Raw genomic sequence first — 21,099 nt, 5'->3', positions numbered from 1 at the left:
TTGAACATGAACTTAAACATGAACATGAAGGTGAAGATAAATATAAACATAAACATTAAAAGCGATAGAGACAAAGATAGAGAGGAAGAAAGTGATAGGGATAAAAATAAAATACAACTGAAGAATGTGCGATGTTATATTGTGTATATTATGTTATGCTAAGTACTAAGCTAAACTCCCGTCCACTTAACCCATTCCAACTAACTTTATTTCAGCTCAACTCAACTCACATAAACTATCCTTAATTTTAGCGGTTGAATTTCAACCGCTGGGCGAACACTAATACATATAAATAGTTATTTTTTGCTTACAGTGTTGGTAAAATGAAGGATGTAATTAAGTAACTTAACTTATTCAGAATTTTTATTGCAATAATTTAAATTGCAAGTTCAATTTTGCGCTTTCCTTTTGCAAATCTTTATATTATCCTTTCAATGTCAATTTCAATATCTAAGTGTACGTGTAAAAGTGCTAGACCTATCAGTCTTTCTTCATTCATGGTACTACTTCTTTCGTAAGTAGCGTTACTAGCTGGAAGTGTGACCAGAATCCGTAGAAGTTTGTTAATCAATGGAAAGGCATATTCGTCGCATTTACCAAGAACTTCTGCTGCTGATTTTGGGAATGGCTTTTCGATTTCCTTATTTGTCCATCGTTCCAACCACATTTTATACTCTCTTTCCAAATTGATACCGTCTTTTTCTAAGAAAAGCTCGTATCGTTTTCCAAGCGATTTTACGCGTTCGATAGCATTATTTTTTCGTCAGGTGTATTATATTCCCCAATTTTAGATGGAAGTAATAAGTTCAAATCAAAAATATTTAGTGTCTCTTTCGGCAATCTTTCTCGGAGATCGAGCAAAATATTATCCAATAGCGGTATAAATATTGCCTTTCGATAAAAATCTTCAGCGTTAGACGTACGATAATTAGCCCGAGGAAGGACAATGTCAAAATCCAATTCCTTAGCGATATTGGTAACTTTTGAAAACATATCAGAAAAATGTGTGTCAGCAGTTTCTCTATAATTACGAAGAATATTCACAGCGCCATTGGCGGCTTCGCTAGCACGATTCAAGTCAAGCGAGGGCGCTTGGAGCAGTAAACTTTTAATTTTTTAATTTAACTTTTTAATTTTTAATGTTTTAATTGAACCTTTTAATTTTTATTATATTTTTCAAGTCATTAATATTTTTATGCGCATACAAATGTCTGGTTACAATTAACTCCCAGGAAGTAGCATTTTCCCCGAAAATTTGGAAGGAAAAAGGTATCCGCCTCTGATTGCCTTAAGCTTTGAATTTACGAAACCATAAAATGATTTAGAATTGATAATTAAATTCTTTTTAATTTAACATAAATACGACTTATAACATTTCTTATTTAATGCAAAGTAGCTATGCCTCGAAACCGAGTACTTTATGGAATCACTGTGTAAGCCCGTTCTTTTATACAGTTTAAAAGAATGCGACTTTTTATTTTTCAATTTTTTAAGCTCTTTAGTGAACCATAATTGTGTTGGTTCTTCATGAACAATATTACGTTTTGGCACATACTTTCGAAACAAACTGAAAATAGTTTCATTAAAGTGCTCAGCGCTACGCTCCACGTCATCTCTATATATTGGCGAAGATAACTTTGAAAGTTCTTTGTTAATTTTTTTTGAAATTTGATTTCGCAAAAACATATCTAGTACTTGAACTATACGACTCATTATTATGTATTTCATTTATGATTTCGTAGCTTAACTCAAGAGCGGGATGGTATGCATCCTCTGGCAAAACTAGGGGATCACACCGATTAATAGAGGCGTTCGGAACATCATCAACGTAAACGAGATCCAAGACCTTTCCAAACCTATTTGGACAAATATTTATTTGTTTAAGGCAAAGTTCAGCCAAATACATTGTAACTATCTCTAGCTGAAACTGGTACAACATCGGAGTCAATAATGTTCCATAAAATGTGTGGCAGATTAAAATCACCCAAAACAATCATAGAGTCGGAAGGCGTAAGCATTGCATTTACGGACTCAAGTAAAGAGACCAGCTGTGTATATACTGATATGGCTGAATTAGGAGGGATGTAGCAAGGAGTTAAATAACCATAACTCTTACCAGCCTGTACACGTACACATTTAAATTCGGTATATTCAATGACAGAAACACTAACTTCCTCGGATGGTATCGATGAATACCACAAAAAGAGCACCACCGCCGATTCTGCCCTCGCGGTCGCTCCTGTATATTTGATATTCATTTGAAAGAATTTTATTTTATTTTATTACTTTTATAAGGTTTATACTGAAACTCGCAAACAAACGCCCCAGTCGGCCAAAATGAATTATTTAGTAATGAATCAAAATCTTCGGCAACTACATCAATTTTAAAAGATGAAATATCGCGATCGTATTTAAAATTAAATTTACGAATAAATACATCTTTAATTCAAATTTTAGTTGATATGTATGACTTTATATCATCCGAAGAAGTGTCTTTAGCAAATCTAGAGACAAAGATTGATCTTTTTGGAGGAATTACAACCAACTTTTTGGTAATGATGTCTGATATGCGGGATTCCGAATGGTTCGGAGGAACTAAGTTAGACAGTTCAGCTTCAGATGTTGATGGCAACACTGTTAAATCAAGGGTTTGATTGACGTTGTAATTTTTAGATGTAGACATAGTGGATATGGCTTTAGATAGTGGAGGCTCCAATGCCTGAGGGCATGGAGAAGAAGGATTAATAAGTTCCCAGGACTGGGATGGAGGATTTTTCTGACTATATTCAGTGGCTATCTTTTTAGGTGGACTAATAACACGCCTACCTTTATTTTCTCGGCTATCCGCAGAGTGTGGAGGGTTGTCTAGATATGTGAAAGACTTAAACATTTTGTCGTAATGCTTAAATTTCTCAACAAACACCGACAGATCCTTCCCGATCTCAGAAAAACCATTTCTGGACTGCTTAAAGAATTTATAAAAACACTTTATAAGGTTTTTCAGTGAATTTTCTGGGTTTTAGCCATTCACCCCTTATTTCAACCCTGAATTTAGGGGTTGATGGTATTCTAATAAGCCTTTTCTTAATGTACATTTCATTTACTACTATTTAAAACAAAAATTGTATCGATATCGTGATTCGCCTCTGAGATACAGCAAAAAGAAAATCGAAAGGTCATAAATTTTTTGAACATGGTCAACTTCGCCCCTCATTTTAACCCCTCAAGTAAAGCGTGTTGACGTTCGCTTTAGTTTTCCTTTAACCGACATAACTTGAACTTTATTCACACAAAAAATTATTGCGCTAGCTCTTTTCCTTCTCGTTATATTAGGTTTTAAACAAAAAAAATGTGATTTAGCCCATAGTGCGATGTAGCATAAGAAAACAATCAGCTGATAAATATTAGCTTGAATTCTATGTAGCGAACAGTTTTATATGCACTATATTTTGACACTTAATAAACACAAAGCAAACAGCTGTGACAAGGATGAATTAGCAGAAATGACAAACAGAGCAAAATAAATGTGCACAAAGAAACACAATTGTAATTATGGATAAACAGAATCAATTCACAACAAGAACATAATTATATGAAAGAAAATACTCGGCAAACACAATTAATAATGTTAAATTAAATTGATCAAATTCACTAGAAATTTTGATATTTTACTTAAATTTAAATTTTGTACCCAAAGTTTCTTGATACTTTTCACTTTAATCAATGTTAAAACTTGCAAAATGAGATATTAAATGAGAGCACAAACAAACACAACTTCACAGCTTTGACGTTTGCTCATATCATATTTAAGTAGCAAAAATTGAAAAACTAACGTGCGAGTAGACGCAGATATAAAACGCAAATCAGCTTGTAAACAAAATATGTACATACATACAAACATATGGCGTGTTTTATGATGTATGGAAATTTTTCAAAATATGTTCTAGATGGTTGGATTAGGCTATTTTTTTCCTTTCCACTTAAAAATAACTGGGATCAAATTTGGTAAAAATTGGATCACGAAAAGTCGGCGCGGAAATCAAGTAAAGGTTGAAAATGTACTTACAAGGACAAATAATCGGTTTTTGTAGATTTTAATTTTTGTAAATATTAGAGCTTTGACAGATTTTTAATACAATTGTTTTATTAAGTAAATTATCCGTACAACGATATATATTTACTAGTATCGCTCAGTGGTCGAAATTCGACATCACTTATTTCATACAACTTTTTATTTTGCTTGTGCCGTTTTTAGGGTCCATCAGCACAGCTTCTACGTCTAGGTCACTAATATTGTTAGGTGGGGTTAATTACGTTCGGTTAAATAATTTTATAATTCATAGAAACAGAAGGGAGAATTAGATTTGTATTGAAATTCGATTGCATAGTCTATACTAATATATATTTTGAAAGCCGTTTTTTTTGTGTTCGCAAAGCTCGAGAAGGGCTGGACCGATTTTTTTGAAATATCGGACACCTGGCGCGTACGTCCTAGGGATAGTTATAGGCTAAACAGGATTTCGATATATACAGGGGGCGTGGCAACTCCCATACAAATCGAATTTTTCATACTTAATATCTCTGTAAATGTTCATGGTAGAGTACTTGAACATGGTAAGGGGATATATGAAACCAATCGCATCCTCATGGAGAAAAATTGTGGTCATTTGTAAAGGGGGCGTAGAACCTCCCTTACAAATCGATTTTGTCATACTGCATATCTCTGAAAGTGTTCATGGTAGAATCCTGGAACTTGGTATCGAGATATATGAAATAAATCGCAAACCACTGTAGAAAAATTGGATCTATTGGAAAAGGGAGCGCGGTACCTCATATACAAACCGAATTTTTCATACTGCAAATCTCTGAAAGTGTTTATGGTAGAATACTGGAACCTGGTATTGCGGTATATGAAATCAATCGCATACACTTGGAGGAGTGGGTCTCTGCATGGTTAAGTTTCACAATTTAACCCGCCAGTTGGCGCTGTGTTGAGCTATTACTAAAATCTTATTTATTACTTGATTTGGCTAATATTTAAAATATGTATTGGTAAAGGTAAGAGCAATACTATTGCAAAAACTGCTGCCAGGTGGCAATGGAATCGAGTTATTACTAAAAATCGGCAAGTGAGAAAAGGTGCCGTTAATGTCCTGTTGCACCATTGAGTATATCGAACTCTCCTGTGTTACGATTTGCCCAATGGATGCGAGTTTCCATTATTATTATGCGTTTAAGCTTTTAAGGTATTTCGTCTGAAATACGTATATGTATACGGCATTTCTGTAGAATACTGATAAACGCCCATTTTGAAACTGCCACCAACTATACTGTAAAGCTTCTAGGACAGATTCACTGAACCGGATCATTGTTGCCGACAGGTAGGGAAGTGGAAAAAGTTCTTCAAACTTATTTAGTTTTGCGATAAAATGATGCACAATTGTAGAACTTCAAGAACTTCTTCACGGACATAACATTTTCGTTAGGTTATTTAAAGCGGCAAATCACTACCAAACCATAATCTTAGCAGATTAATGTACCAATGAAAGTCGTACACGTGAACTGTTAGTGAAAACGTTGGACCAAAAAGGTTTCAATAGAAAAAATTAATTTTGGGCGGAACGAAGTTCGCCTGGCCTGCTAGTAATATATAAGATGACGTGTTGCTTCACTAACTGATATACGGGTTGAACTTGTATCATTCAGTACTTTAAATAGCTTTTATTAATATTTCGGTCAAAGTAGCTCTTAGAGGGTTAAAAACTAAATTCGGCACATCTACCCCAACTCATCTTTCATTTGATATGAGTTTCATCTAAATCAATGGGGATTAAGTACCTCAAAAGTGTACCACAAAAATTATGTTTGCGTATTAATATATAAGATGACATGTTGCTTCTCTAACTGATATTCGGGTTGAACTTTTACCAATCAGGACTTTAAATACTTTTTTTTTTAATATTTAGGTCAAAGTGGCTCTTAGAGGATTAAAAACCAAATTTGGCACATCTACACCACCTCCTTTTTCTTTTGATATGAGTTTCATGAAAATCAATGGGGATTAAGTACCTCAAAAGTGTTATATAAGATGTCATGTTGCTTCTCTAGCTGATATACGGGCTGAACGTGTACCAATTAGGACTGCAAATATTATTTTTTTAATATTTTACTCAAAGTGGCTCATAGGGGGTTAAAAACTAAATTCGGCACATCTACACAAACTCATCTTTTTTTCTGATATGAGTTTCATGAAAATCTATGGGGATTAAATATCTCAAAAGTGTACCATAAAAATTATGTTTGCGTATTAATATATCGTCACCACACACGAATAAAGGCGCGCTAGGGTTTTGACGGCGAAAAAAGGCGCGTAAAAAAATTTTGCGAAAAAAGATGCTTATGAGAAACTTCGCCGAAGTACATATGTTGGCTCTGTTATGCATACTTGGCATTGCATGCACTGCTATACCATTTTTACGTAGAAATCAAACACCAACAGACTTCTACGTATGTAATGCTGTGCGTTGAGTAACCGCTTACACGCGAAGCTCATTTAACAGATTCCTTATGTGACAACTGTCAAGCAATACCAAGTATGCATAACAGAGCCTTAACTCATTAAACGCGAAAGCAAAGGAGGAAATATAGAGGAACCGAGGAACCAAATTTTGGAGGATACTAAAAGTGATGATATGTACAAAAAACCATAATAAAAAGTTTCGACCTCTATAAAGGGGTGTCTGTACGAGCTGAAAAATATATGTAACACTCTTGAATCTGTGTTATGTAATAAAAATTAGCATAACAACACTATTAGTCTGTGAAATTCGAGCGTGACATATATGTAGCACTAGCGTTTCATGAGTTAAGAGTCTTTGACGCTGAAGTTTTTTTATGCGTCTTTTTTCGCCGTCATTTTTTGAGCTCGCGCCTTTATTCGTGTCTAGTGACGATAAAAGATAAGATATATATGAGACATGGAACTGAATTTGCCATAACTCCACTTTGGAGTTATTTTTGGTAGGTGTGTTTATCCTTATGAAGCGAATATATGTTATGAGTTTGAAGCAAATCGGACTATAAATGTAATTTCCTAGCATGGCTCGATCGGAAAAATTAAAAGTTTGTGTACTCCTCCTCCGAAACACCTTTCCAACAAGGCAACAACCATCCGAATCGGTTAAGAAACATAGGAGAAAATTGCTCGCAATTAATTCTTGCTTGCCTATTTATATTTATATAGATATCAATGGTCAACCATTGACAACTCATAACCCACAATTTTTCCGAAAATGTGTTATATGCATCAAAAGATTGAAAATTTCTTTAGCAATTCTTTCATATATATAACTTAATTTCGGAAAAATTGTTAGTTATGAGCTGTCAATGTTTGACCATCGATATGATAAATTCTGTTTGTTTGATTTTTTTTTAATGAAGGAAACGTTTTCCTATGGGATTCCACTTAATACGATGCCGATACGATTACGCTCTTACTGTTTGTCTGATGACAGGAGATACTTCTTTTTGTCCTCGTTCACCACCCAGTCGCTTTGCAGAAGAGGCCTTGTTTTTACCGATAATGTCGATGGGCATAATCCAGAAATTTTACGCTCTTGTAAAGAATTGTGCCTGAGCGGTTCATCTCTGCGGCTCTTATTATCTTCTTCAACATCAGAGTCAGTGTTACCACTTTACCACAATTGTGGTAGATCAACCACATTTTGGGTCACTTTTCGCTTCTACCACAACTGCCACATATTTTCAAAATCTACCACAATTTTACTGAAATAAAATTATTAACCTAATTTTCCTAAATGTTGCGTTCAACAAAGTTGAACAGCCAATTTTCTACTCAATATGAATTTAAACGTGATGGAAATTTGTTGCAAACATTGGGTTAGTTGAAGAGCAGAAGGTGCTGCCAACCATTTTAAAATTTCTATTGCGTTCATGAAGGATAAGCTGCACTTACATGAGGCGATTTTCTTGGCGATACAACATTTCCTGATAAATCGCCCGTGAAGCATTTCCAAAGGCAACAAAAGTAGAACGAGCGCAGTGAAGTTTTCAGTTTGTTTAAATTTTGATAAATCAGAAAAGTACCTAATGTTGCCTTCCACGATGCAATATGTGTTTGATGTTACACTCAACCCTGTAGAAAGGCATGTTTCGTCTTCTTGTCCGTGTCAAGCTCATGCAATCAATAATATTGTCCTTTTAATCCACCATCTCATTTTCATGGCAACTATCTCCCCTGACAAAGCTTCAAAGTGCAGATAAAGTGTCTTACAAGAGCGTGATATTTCAAGAAACGAACACAAAATTCGGTTTTTATATTATTTTAGAATCGAACGCGAAAAGAAAAAGGCTCAATGGATAAGGCGAGATTTTTCGGTAGAAACGAAAACACCCTTATACATCTTTAGTATTATTTATTCATCTTTCGCATGAATAAATTGACTTGCAGTTAAAAAGTTATTTCGCATATTAACATCAGACATTGAAAAATACATACACATGTGTAAAAATCTACACAAGAGGGTAAGGAACGTAAGGTTTTTTGAGGAGCAAATCAAGGTTAAGACTTTTATATTTTGATTATCTATTGTGAATGGCGCAAGAAAACTGCCACCGAAGGATGCACAATCACTATGAACGCAACTGAAAGAAGAAACATTTTTAACACGTCAAACATTTGTAAAATTTTGACTTACGCAATTGGACACTGACGACTTTTGTAAAGTTTTTCAAAAATTTTTAGCGAACGACGATAAAGCTTCAACAAGCGAAAACCCCTGTTGCTGTAGGAAGAAATAAAGTAGAACAAATTAAAAATAACATATGTACGTTTTATAACGTATGCGGAATGAAATGCAGACAATTTCTAAGCAGATTTTAAAAAATTCTGGTAAACCAAACTGAGTATATCAAAATCTGCGCAATCTTAACAAGCATTACACTAAAAATTACCTCGTTGTATATTATAATGCTGAAATAATTTCCTTGAAAGCGAACGAGCTCTGAAAATTTTCTTGTAAATTTTATATACCGAAACTCAATGTCACGAAAAATAACGTGCTTTTTAATTTTTTCTCTATGAGACTTAAAAAAAACTTTATTTACAAAGGAAATGTCGACTTTAAAGAATAGGAAAACACTAAAAGGATAGCCCACGAGTGCGAAAAAATGTTTCACATAGCAGCGAAATGAGACCGTTACAAGAATCATAAATTGCTTGATCTCTCTGCAAAATCACAGCATATAATGACAATAAAGTGCAAAGGAAGCAAAAAACATTAGATACTATGCAAGAGACAGGGGTATAGTGAAATATGTGCAAACCACTCCACTCAAGATTTTTTAAACGTTGAAAAGGAAAATTAAAAGCGGCTATGAGCGCTTTCCCAAAATTTGCTTGCACCACATTCATTTTAGCTTTGTACCACGGCTTAGGGAAATATTTTTCATTGGGGACCCATAAAAGGACACCTAAATATAACTCTGAACTAATTATCGTCTAAATGGCTAAAAAAAAACAATAACACAAATTCGCACAATAAAGTCGCAAAATAACATTTTTGAAAAAGCTTTGCGCACTATGCCTGAAAACTTAAACAGGCCAATCGTTAAGGACATGAGTCGTTTCTATAAAAGTGTTTCTTGGAAATTCCGACAATATCTATGTGAGTGGGAAAACAAAATGAGGCGATAGGACAAAACTTAGAATGCAGTTTATCTATGTACATTTGAATAGTACTTCATGGCCTGATATATATATTTTTTGGAAAATTTTTACGTTAATGTAGTGTAATTCGACGAACAGAAAGTTTACAAATATTCTACCACACTTTGTAGAGATCTACCACTATTTTTATTACTAATCTAGCACTTATTGGGTTTTTGAAGTGACAACACTTATCAGCGTAAAGAAACCACACAAAGGGAGTCGCCCTGTCTGGAAACCCGTTTGTAAGCAAACGGATCGGAGAGATCCTTCCCAAATCTGACGGAGCAGGTTGTATTGCTCAGCGTCATTTTATACAGCCGTGCTAGTTTTGCGGAGTTAACAAAGACAGACCGCGCGACATAAAGATAACTACTTTCATGCTGGCGAAAGCGGATTTTAAATAGAAAAATAGATAGTGTGTGTCGATCCGAATCTCGCGAGTCTTTTCCAAGATTTGATTCACACAATTCGCTCGATGAGACCTTGTAATCTATGCTTAGAACGTTGATCCCGCGGTAGTTGGCGCGTATGGAGAGAACGCCTTTCTTGTGGGTTGGGCAGAGCGCACTTAAATTCGGGCATGCGTTTATCTGACCATATTCCGCATAAGAGTTTATCAACTCCCCGCCGCCGTACTTGAATAGCTCAGTTGGCAGGTCCTCACCTCCAGGACCAATTTTATTTTCAGCCGCGTAATTGCTAATCGTACCTCGTCATAGTCAGGCGGTGGAACATCCCCTTGATTGTTCTAACAGGAGTTCGCCTTGGTCTTGAAACCCTCCGTATGTCTGATAAGATTTTCGGCCGTTTTTTCTGTCGGCCAGCATCTCAAGCTCTTCGCACTCACATCTTTCGGCCCATCTCTTCTTATTGCGGCAAATACCTCACTTCCTTCTTCAGTTCCCTATAACTGTTACACATGGCCCGCATTGCGCCCGATCGCAGCGTGGCCCTGTAGGCAGCATATTTTTTTGCAGCTTCTTGGCATTCCTCTTCGCACCAGTTGTTCTATGACGCTCGCTGAAATCCGACTACTTCTTCGGTGGCGGCACTTAATGAACAGGAAATGGTGTTCCATAGCTCGCGTGTGTGGGTTTGTTGAAGAATTCTCTCAGAAAACGTGTGTGAGAGTCGAGTGGCGAATAAATCGTCGTCTGTTGTTTCGGGCCCGGTGAAGTCGATCTGCCCCATTCCGTTATCGGAAGTTTCACGGTGGGAGCTGAATTTTCCGACACTGGCGCCAAAATTCCCTTCCTTGCCCACCTTGGCATTGAAATAACCAAGTACGATTTTATCGTGACGAGGGCAGCGCCCGTATATACGCTCCTAACGCTCATAGAAGGTATCTTTGGACGCCTCGTACTTTTCCTTCGTCGGTTCATAGGCGGAAATGAGCGAGATGTTGAAGAATCTTGCTTTGCTGCGTATTGTTGTTAGACGTTCGTCCGCCGGGCTAAACGACAGTACTCGGCCACAGAGACTATCTCCCAGAAGCTGTAGCAGACGTCGCACGGCTTGACGATTTCTGTGTATTGCCCCGTCTATCGTATTCCTTGGAAGACGGTGATGTCAGCCCTTGCCTTCCCGAAAACATCAACCAGCCAGTCAGCGCCAACTTCCCCATTAAGGGTCCGGAAATTCTTAGTGCATGCCCTAAATTATAGTCCTTTATACGTATGCCGTAGTCACTATCAAAAGGGGGTCTCATCCGAGGTATATTTATTGCTTTCATTGGTCGGCGTTTTGACGTGGCTCCCAAATGGGTGTCGCTACCCAGAGGATACGTGTGTAGATATAAAAACCTTTACTCAAACTGAAAGTTAAATTTATGTCATTATTAATATTCTTCTAAAACAACAATAAAAAACTTTAAAATAGTCATTGTTTTAGAAGATTATTTGTGCAAAATCTAAATTTTTTTACTTAATAAATATTCAATAATAAGTACACTGGTTTACAGCAAAAATGTTTAATGGATGCCACTAACCAATTTCTATGTAGAGTTGCTGGGTGATTCCGAAAATGGAGTTAATTTTATTTTCTATGGATACGTTTTCGAGATATTTGCAATTTACCGTTATTCAGCTTAAAACAAAAAGTGGTTCCACTTAATCACGTATATCTTACGAACCAATTTAACAATCTTAAAATGAGATACGTCAAGGCAAAGCTAATAAAATTCTCCATAAACATTGTATACATCACTCTCCTATAGGACTGATAGCTACAGACAAATTAATTAATCATTCCAGTTTTTTTATTTGTCAAAAAATGATACGAGAGCGTAGAAACAAATTTCAGAGTTAAAAACTATTTTTTTTCCAAGTAATTTATATGGAAAATAGAAATCCGCGATGCGCGGCCTTTTAAACTTAATATAAAGGGTTGCTCTTTTAACAGGCATCTTTTGACATCCCCGGGGGTATGGAAGAGGGGCTATTAAAAAAAACGTTAGCCGATTTGTTTTGAATCAGTCTTATGTGTTTATTCTGCTAATGATTCACGTTTAGTTCTGAATATGGCCACCTTTTTTTAAAAAGGCGAGCACACTCAAATCAAATTGGTAAAACGTGGAAAATATTTTTAGTAGATATGTACATGCTCAAAATTACTTGATTTTCGCGCCGACTTTTCATTATCCAATTTCCAGTAAATATCATCCCAGCTATTGTTAGGTTGAAAGGAACAGAAATATCTCAGTCCAACCACCCAGAAATGTTTTAATTTTTAAAAACACCTCTTATACATATGTACGTAGTTAAAATAAAGTACCATAGCAGTGTGAAAGCTCGAATTGTGGAACTATATTTATATATGTGTGTAATTTAGTGTTTTTGGGTGTGTATGTGTTCAACATTTTTACCAAATAACTTAATCTGTATACTGTATCTACTGCAGTCAAAACGAATATGCTGCTATATAAGCTTAGAAATATACATATTTACCTACAAATATTAATGTATAAAAGCCATATTGATGTGTATGTACATATGTACCCAACCGATAATTCATATGTATGTTGTGTACTAGTGTTAATATTTTAATTATGAGAAAAGACTCTTTTTACATACATATTTTCAAAAAATTAAACATTTAATAATAAAATCGTTTGCCTTTCATTCTCTCTTGCTCATTCTATTTCCTCTAAAACTTAAACAAAAATTCTTTATACCTTTAGGAAAAGCTTGGTGACATCTGCTTCTCACTGCGTTATGTACCAACCGCTGGCAAACTAACTGTAGTCATTCTAGAAGCAAAGAACTTGAAAAAGATGGACGTCGGCGGATTGTCTGGTAATGTATTGTGGCACCAATACGATGCAAAGTTTTCAACAGTTTTCGAAATATATACATTCATATGTATAACTAAAAATGCAAGTTTTGTAATTTTGCTGTTAAAAGAAAAGTAAAAGTTACTAAACATGTAGGTAATTCATACTGCGCGTAAAACTGTCGATCTTTGCATCGGTCTTTGAGTATGCGAATAACCGATAAGTTCTAAGTGTTTCGTCCAATATTTAAGTATTGCTTTATCTTTGTTTACAATTTTTACTATTGATAGATTTTTTCTGAAGTTTTAATGCATGCTACATTTATGTAATTTTCACTTTCTTTGATAAAAAAGAAAGCATTCAATTAAACATTATCTATGCTAAATATTTAAAGTTGATTGCACACTTGTTGAAATTATTTTTATTAATTAAATCTAGTATTAGGCGTTTTGATAATGATATCTAATCAAATTAGGGGTTTAAAATATATATACACATATTTAAATTCTATGTATGGAGCGTTCCATACCAAAAAGGACGGGGTTCACACTTCATGTGTTTGATTTGTTTCAAATTTTTAGAGTTGATGCATAAACATAAATAATAAATAAATGTGAAATGTGAGCTTGATTCATAGATTTTTAAAAACTTTATAGCACAAAAACAAATCAAATCGAGTTAATAGTTTTCCAAATATCACGAGAACAGAGCGCTGAAAAAGTTAAAAAAAAAATCACACATACATACATCAAAACTCTCTATGAAAACAAATATTTAAAGAAAACAAATTTTCTTGAAAAATTTTTTGCATACAAATTTTTTGATCAAAAAAATTGTTTTTGAAAATATGCCATCTCAAAAAAAATATAAAAAAATCACAATGATAGCTCTGAGTATTGCGCAATATTTGAGTATATTATTATGGGGTGCACTCTACAATAATTTGAGTTATGATTTTTTTTTTGCACCGAAGTTGAGTAAGATGAGTACATTAAAAATTTACAAATTTTTTTAATTGTTTTTAGAATTTTTTGGAGTATGTAGTCTTGTAGCCCATTATGTTTTAGTAAAATAACGTGCAAGTTTTAAGCTACTGCAAAATTGCGTTGATTTTTAATATTTTTTATGCAGACGGCTTTTTGAACTTCGGTGTAAAAAAAAAAAATGCATAACTCAAATTATTACAGAGTGCACCTTATAATACTATACTTAAATATTGCGCAATACTCAGCGCCACCATTGTGATTTTTTTTAAATTGTTTTTGAGATGGCATATTTTCAAAAACTAATTTTTTTATCAAAAAATTTGCATATGAAAAATGTGTCTAGAAAAAAAATGAATACTTCTTTTCATAGAGAATTTTGATGTGTGGATGTGTGATTTTTTTCAAATTTTTTCCTCGCCCCGTTCTCGAGATATTTGGAAAACTACTAAATAGATTTGTTTTGTTTTTGTGCTGTAAAGTTTGTAAAAATGTATTACTAAAATTTCACATTGTTTTATTGTTTATGTTTATGCATCAACTCTAAAAATTTGAAATAAATCAAACACATGAAATGTAAACCCCGTCCGGTTTGGTATGGAACGCCCCATATATTTAAATTCTATATACATATTTTTAAATTATATATATCTTTCTGCATATTCATATGCATGCATGTATATATACGTATGTGCTTTTTGATTTCATAATTTAGATCAGGGTGTCCAGATTGTTTAAAAAAAGCGCAATTTCTGTGAAAATAATCGCCAAAAATCGCATTTTTTTTTATAAAATTGATGAAATCGACTATTTTATTTTAAAAATAAGATCTTGTTGTAATATAGTTCTTAGAACCAAAAACGAATATAATACCTTCAGGGTAATAATAAATAACACAAACAACTTATATAATAATGATGTACAAACATACTTTTTAAAAATATTTGTATCAACACATTTTGCAATTGGACTGCGCAATTATTAAATTTATTATAACTCATATTAATTGATTAATCGCACAATCCGCTTTTAAGCGATCGGCTAAAAATAAAATAAAAAGCTATAATAAGGCGAGATCAGCTATTTCCACAATTTCTTCAAAATCACCTATAGCGTCTGAATCATTTACATTTGTGTTGTTTTCATATGTTGAGCTATTCAACCTTGATAACATACTGTTTGATATAGGAAACGTTTTGTAGCAGAAACTATTAGCCTTCATATAAGATTTCATTCGAACTATTGAATCCTATTTCGAATCTAAGTTTTTTGTTGAATTCCTTACGGAAAAAACGCGCGCAACAAAAGCATTTGAGTGCGGCAAGGATAATAATATGAAGGCTACTTTACTTATATTTTCAAACATTTTATTGCCTGTTGCGGTTTTCACTCCGTAAGCAATTATCCAAAATTTTTCAGAGTCGGATGGAATGCCGTTCTGAGAAAAGTTATTCCATGGGAAAGTTAAAAGATTTAAATATTCAGTTTCCACAGCTTCTCTTTCCTTCAAAGTCAAATAGTTAATTGGCAGATCCCTGAAACTCGCCCTCTTATGATTCAAAAACTTTTCTGGTGAAAAAATCAAAGCTTTTTTTAAAAGTATTTAATTGACGATTACCTAGTTTCAAAAGTTCTTCGATGATTAAACATTTTTGACAGTCTTTCAATATACTTAAGACAAGTTTATCACGCAGTTCATTAGGGTCGTCTGTAAAGTTATCGTTGAAAACTAAGTTTTGTATATTTTTATAATTGTAAAAAATTTATTTGAAGGAAAAAATCGCCAACAATCGCCAATGGCGATATCCTAAATTTTTACGCGCAAATATAAAAAAAATCGCCAAATTGGCGCTAAATCGCCAAATCTGGACACTCTGATTTAGATTCGGCTAAAACATTTCATGTATATAAAGTTGTATGCACGAAATAAGGAAATAAATATTTCCGGATATAGTCGAAAAAAATTTTCTTTCAGAGATATGAAGGTTGTGAGTTTGAATGATTTAACAAACTTCGTCACATTTAAAACTCAATATCTTTGGTTATACTAATCATATCGTACCCATTTTTTTTTCTTAAGTTAAAATATTTGCTAAATAACAGCGTACATTTTGGCCTTGACGCGTGTTCGCAAGCAATTTTGCCGGTGGGAGCCAAGACGAATGCGGTGACTGTTTATTTGATGACAGGAGGTACTTCGTCTTGTCCTCGTATACCACCGAACCCATGCACTTTGCTTCCTTATCCAACTTGGAAAAGGCAGAACAGACTTCGCGGTTTTTTTTCACCAATTGCGCGCTCTTATAAAATATTGTTCCTGAGCGGCTCAGTTCTGCAGCTCTTATTATTTTCTAGTGATGAGTGATATTTCACTACTGGTGATTTTATCACTGTGATTTAAAAATCGCAGCCACAATATCAATAATTGGTGATTTTTCTACTCTGAATGAAAATCACATCTGACAATAGCTAGTCAACAGAAGGTGGGGATGACGATTTTTTCTATCATGGTAGAAAGGGTGATTTTACAACTTTTAATTATCATTGTAAATATGTTCGTATGTATATTGCGTTTTTTCATTACCTTTCCACAGTTGTTTTAAATGGACATTTTCAAGTACGGAGTTTGATATGCTTGATCGCGTTAATTTTGTTTCAGTTTTTTATTTCAAAATTTGTATCAACGAGTAAAGATGGCTGCAAATATTAATAAAAAATAAAGTGAAATATGGCACTTTTTGAGCGAATAAATGAAGCTTTTCCCTCTTTTCATATTTTCCATTTAAATCCCTACGGGTAGCGAATTATCCCTACATGTACCAACACTGATTTGTCATCATTTGTTAGATCTAACTATTAACATTTATATTCTATTAAAAGAACTAGCGATCGCAATAGTCATAAAAAATCACTGTGGTTTAAAAATCGCAATCACTCTTTTCACTGTTATCTTCTCCAACAGCAGATTAAAGAAGTTACATGAAAGCGAGTCGCCCTGTCTGAAAAACCGTTTGGTGGCGAACGGCTCGGAGAGGTATTTCCCAATTCGGTCGGCGGCCCGTCGTACAGTGGAAAAAGACACTCAAAAAAAGGGTGAGGGTTCGGGGATCAGACTATCCTTTCGCTAAACACGAATCTGAAGTTCGTTTTGCTCCATTACGTCAGGATTTTTTCCTAACCTGAAAAAGCGTGTCTGTAATACAATATCCGCCATGACTCCAGATTCGTCCAGCTGTGTAACAGCTGTGCACGTCACACTCAAAATTAGAGAAAAACAAGTAGTTTTTAAGCAAAAAGCACAACCGATAAAAAAGAATAATCCAAAACTTGGTCGAAAGTTATCAGGTAACATACCTAACAAGAACAAATATTCCGTTGAATTGATAACCTTTCTCCCTTTTTAAGTCCGTAAAACGTGGCGGGATTCGAAATTCGGTCTTTAAAAATTTTGCGGGCTGTGCGGGACCAAAATCCTTTCCCGATAATATCCGGAATCTCCGCAAATTCACAAAATCTTCTTTAAGAATATTGTATGAAATAAGCAGTTTTTTATGTTTGGTTGAGACGAAAACGAACAGCAAGGCAAAACAAAATAATCGGATGTTCCATCTTCCATTATTTGTATACCTTTCATTTGGTCCGATGTTTGTAAGTACTAGAATAAGAAGAGATAGACCCAATATAATGTATACTTAAATGATCAGAACGTCGAGCTGAGTCGATTTAGCCATGTCCGTCTGTCCGTCTGTTTGTATGCAATCTAGTGTGCCAGTTTTCGAGATATTCGGATGAAATTTGGTAGGTAGGTGTATTTTTATAATATATTAATCATTTGTCGGAACCCGAATAATCGGACCACTATAACATATAGCTCCCATACATACAACTGATTGTTCAGATATGAGATTTCTGATAACTCCTCCATTTACATGAACATTCGCAATATTTCCACCCATTATCAAAATAATACTTAGTGAAAATGGCGAATATCGGGTCGCTATAACCTATAGCCTCCATACAACTGATTGTTCAGTTATGAGATTTTTCGTTATAACTTTTCCATTTATGCATCTTAAAACATGAAATTTCGCACTATTTTCACACATTATCAACAGAAAGTTTACAGTAAAATGAACAAAGATCGGGTCACTATAACCGATTTATTGCTCCCATACAACTGATTGTTCAGATATGGGGTTTTACTGTAAAACTCCTTTATTTGGATAGCTAAACCCGATAAATTTCGTAAGTCATTTTTTAAATAATAATAATAAAAAGTCTTCTCAGAAAATCGTCAAAACCTATGCTTATAAGCTTTATCTCCTATACCACTGATTGTTCAGATATGGGGTTTTACTGTAAAACTCCTTTATTTGGATAGCTAAACCCGATAAATTTCGTAAGTCATTTTTTAAATAATAATAATAAAAAGTCTTCTCAGAAAATCGTCAAAACCTATGCTTATAAGCTTTATCTCCTATACCACTGATTGTTCAGATATGGGGTTTTACTGTAAAACTCCTTTATTTGGATAGCTAAACCCGATAAATTTCGTAAGTCATTTTTTAAATAATAATAATAAAAAGTCTTCTCAGAAAATCGTCAAAACCTATGCTTATAAGCTTTATCTCCTATACCACTGATTGTTCAGATACCAGTTTTTGCGATATATCTTCTTTATGTAAAAAGCTAAGCCCATTAAATTGTGGTACCGGTTTACATACCGATCACACAGCAGTGAAAATCACTTAGATTGGTACTATGTAGGGTATAGCTTCCATACCTATGATTGTTTAGATATGAATTTTTATGTATCGTCGTTTAAAGTACAAAACCGCGTATCGTAATTCTGAGTTGAGCACCGCTCTCACAACTGAAGAGGATTCAGATATAAATGGATTGGAGCTTTAAGAAGAGTTAAAACAATTACAGCGTATTAAACCTGCAGTCATCAAACTGCCATTGGAGGTTCTTCAATTTATCGTCAAGAAAAATGTCATCCTTGTCTTTCCTAATGTTTGGATTTCCCTCAGGATTCCCTTGACTTTTCAAGTGACTGTTGCCAGTGACTGTTGTCAGCGGGGAGCAAAGTTTTTCGAAATAGAAGCTCATCAAGACGTACTTAAGATATACTATGTCTACGGTGACCATATTAACCAACGTAAAATAAAGGACATTTTTTTCAAAATGATTTGGGAATACGTACATATAACTTATATGTTAAAGTACCTTACAAATATTGTAATTTAAATCAGATATTTACCAGTTAATTAACCGATTCTGAAAAATTAAGCCAAATCCTTTTCAAGGATTTCGCCATCCTTTGCTGCCAAAATGCGTTTAACATAATTCATATTGCACGCCGAAGCCAGCACACAGTGGTTCAAAATTGGAATTTAGTGTTCAGAATTCACCGTAGTCTTCATTTTTCAACCAATTTTTACTAAAAACAAAAAAAACTTTATTTTGGTTTTCAACTAGTCGTTGTTATGTATCATTTATTAACTGGAACAGGAGAAGACATTTTCTTCAAAATTGCCACTTTTCTGCATTTTGCACTAACAAATCAAAACAATAAAATAAAAATTCACAAATCATCATGTGTTTAAAAATTTACCTCTGAAAAATATAGCTGATTTAAAGGACAGTTTACAGGACAAAATGCGTCCTTTATTTTGAAAAAAATTATAAAGGACAGGGGGTTAAAATAAAGGACTGTCCTTTAAAATAAAAGACGGATGGTCACCGTAACTATGTCCCAAGAAAGATTAAATGCTTTAGCTACGTATCTCATCTATCGAAAACGAGATTGCCACTCAGATTTACTTGTCCATAACCTTTGAAAAATTTGCTAAAGCCAAAGTACGCAAAGTAAACATTTTGTAATTGATATTTGAAAACTTTGATTATAATAAAAATAAAAAATTCTTAAATTTCGACTGTTTTTGCAATACATTTATAATCCTATAAGAAAAAGAAACCAAGGTGATAAACATTATTATCAAAGGGCGCCTCGTTCCATTTACGTCCCGGGCATCGTTGCTTCTAGAACCGGTCCTGTGTCCATGGTTGCTAGATACTAATCACTGGTTTCTAGTTTTGGGCGTTAGTCAATAAATTTTTCAATCAAATTGTTAATTGATTAAATAAGTAATTACAATAAGGTTTTAATTGCACAGTTAAAAGTAACAATTAACCCAGTCGCAACCATTGTCGAACCCGACAGTAACTATTATCATAATAGCAATATTTTGACGCTTACACTTTTGCTAAGCCTTTGGCCGAACTTCTACTCCAATTTTTGGAGTGTATCTCGATGTTGCTACACGAATGGAGGGACCTAGAGTTTTACGCCGCCTCCGAATGGCAAATGTACTTTATGAGAAACTTTTTCATGACAGAAACACGCTTGGAGGTTTGCCATTGCCTCGGGCGACCGCTGTTAGAATAACCGAATAGTGATCGAACCCATGCCCCACGGAGTGTTAGTACGCACCTTCTACCACTCATCTACAGCGCCTGTAACTATCGACAGTAACTACCACACAAAAATGTAAGTGCATGTTGAAGAAAAACAGAATAGGATGAAATACACATATGGACATTTGTATAGGTCACGTTTTGTTGTCCACTTTAAGTAAGTAATTAAAAAATCTTTTATTTTTGAAGTGCAACCGTGGTTACCAGCTGGCAGTGACCCTTGAAAATTTCTACGAATTCCCTACGAATGACCTACGCATAAACGTAGTATATAAGAGGCTCCATATTAAAAAATGTTTTTTTTTAAGTGTATCAGATATTATACATATATACATGTTTATTCTATTATTAGTGTTCATTGTGAGGGCGACTGTGTAATTATTATTTTTAATATTAAATCGTTATTATATATATAAATTAAAATACTAATAATACGCTATTATCTAGCAAATATATTCATCTTTTTAACAAAATATAAACGGATACGGTACAGTTAGTGGAGCCATAGATATTGAGTTTTGAATGCGGCAAAGTTCTATAAATCATCGTAAATCATCCAAACTGAAAACCTTCATATCTCCAAATAATATTGTTAATAAATTCCCGACACCTATGACTAAATTTCCAGGAAAGGG

The 21,099-nt window shown here is 34.2% G+C and overlaps 1 protein-coding gene across 11 annotated transcripts in view; it reads left to right on the top strand.

Moving 5' to 3' along the window:
- Syt1 (Synaptotagmin 1) overlaps positions 1 to 21,099 on the top strand; it is a 388,134-nt gene that overhangs the window by 263,563 nt on the left and 103,472 nt on the right. For 10 of the 11 annotated variants that reach the window (XM_017639446.1, XM_017639397.1, XM_017639432.1 and 7 more), the window contains one exon: positions 12,909 to 13,023. The exons of the other annotated variant lie outside the window; for it this stretch is intronic. In XM_017639446.1, the coding sequence (XP_017494935.1) occupies positions 12,909 to 13,023 (115 nt within the window). The remainder of the gene's footprint in view (positions 1 to 12,908; positions 13,024 to 21,099) is intronic. 11 annotated transcript variants of the gene reach the window in all.

This window comes from Rhagoletis zephyria, unplaced genomic scaffold (genome assembly GCF_001687245.7).
Source record: "Rhagoletis zephyria isolate East Lansing unplaced genomic scaffold, Rhagoletis_zephyria_1.1 Rzeph_scaffold_00151, whole genome shotgun sequence".
NCBI classification, from domain to species: Eukaryota; Metazoa; Arthropoda; class Insecta; order Diptera; family Tephritidae; genus Rhagoletis; species Rhagoletis zephyria.
This window is presented reverse-complemented; position numbering and strand designations above follow the sequence as displayed.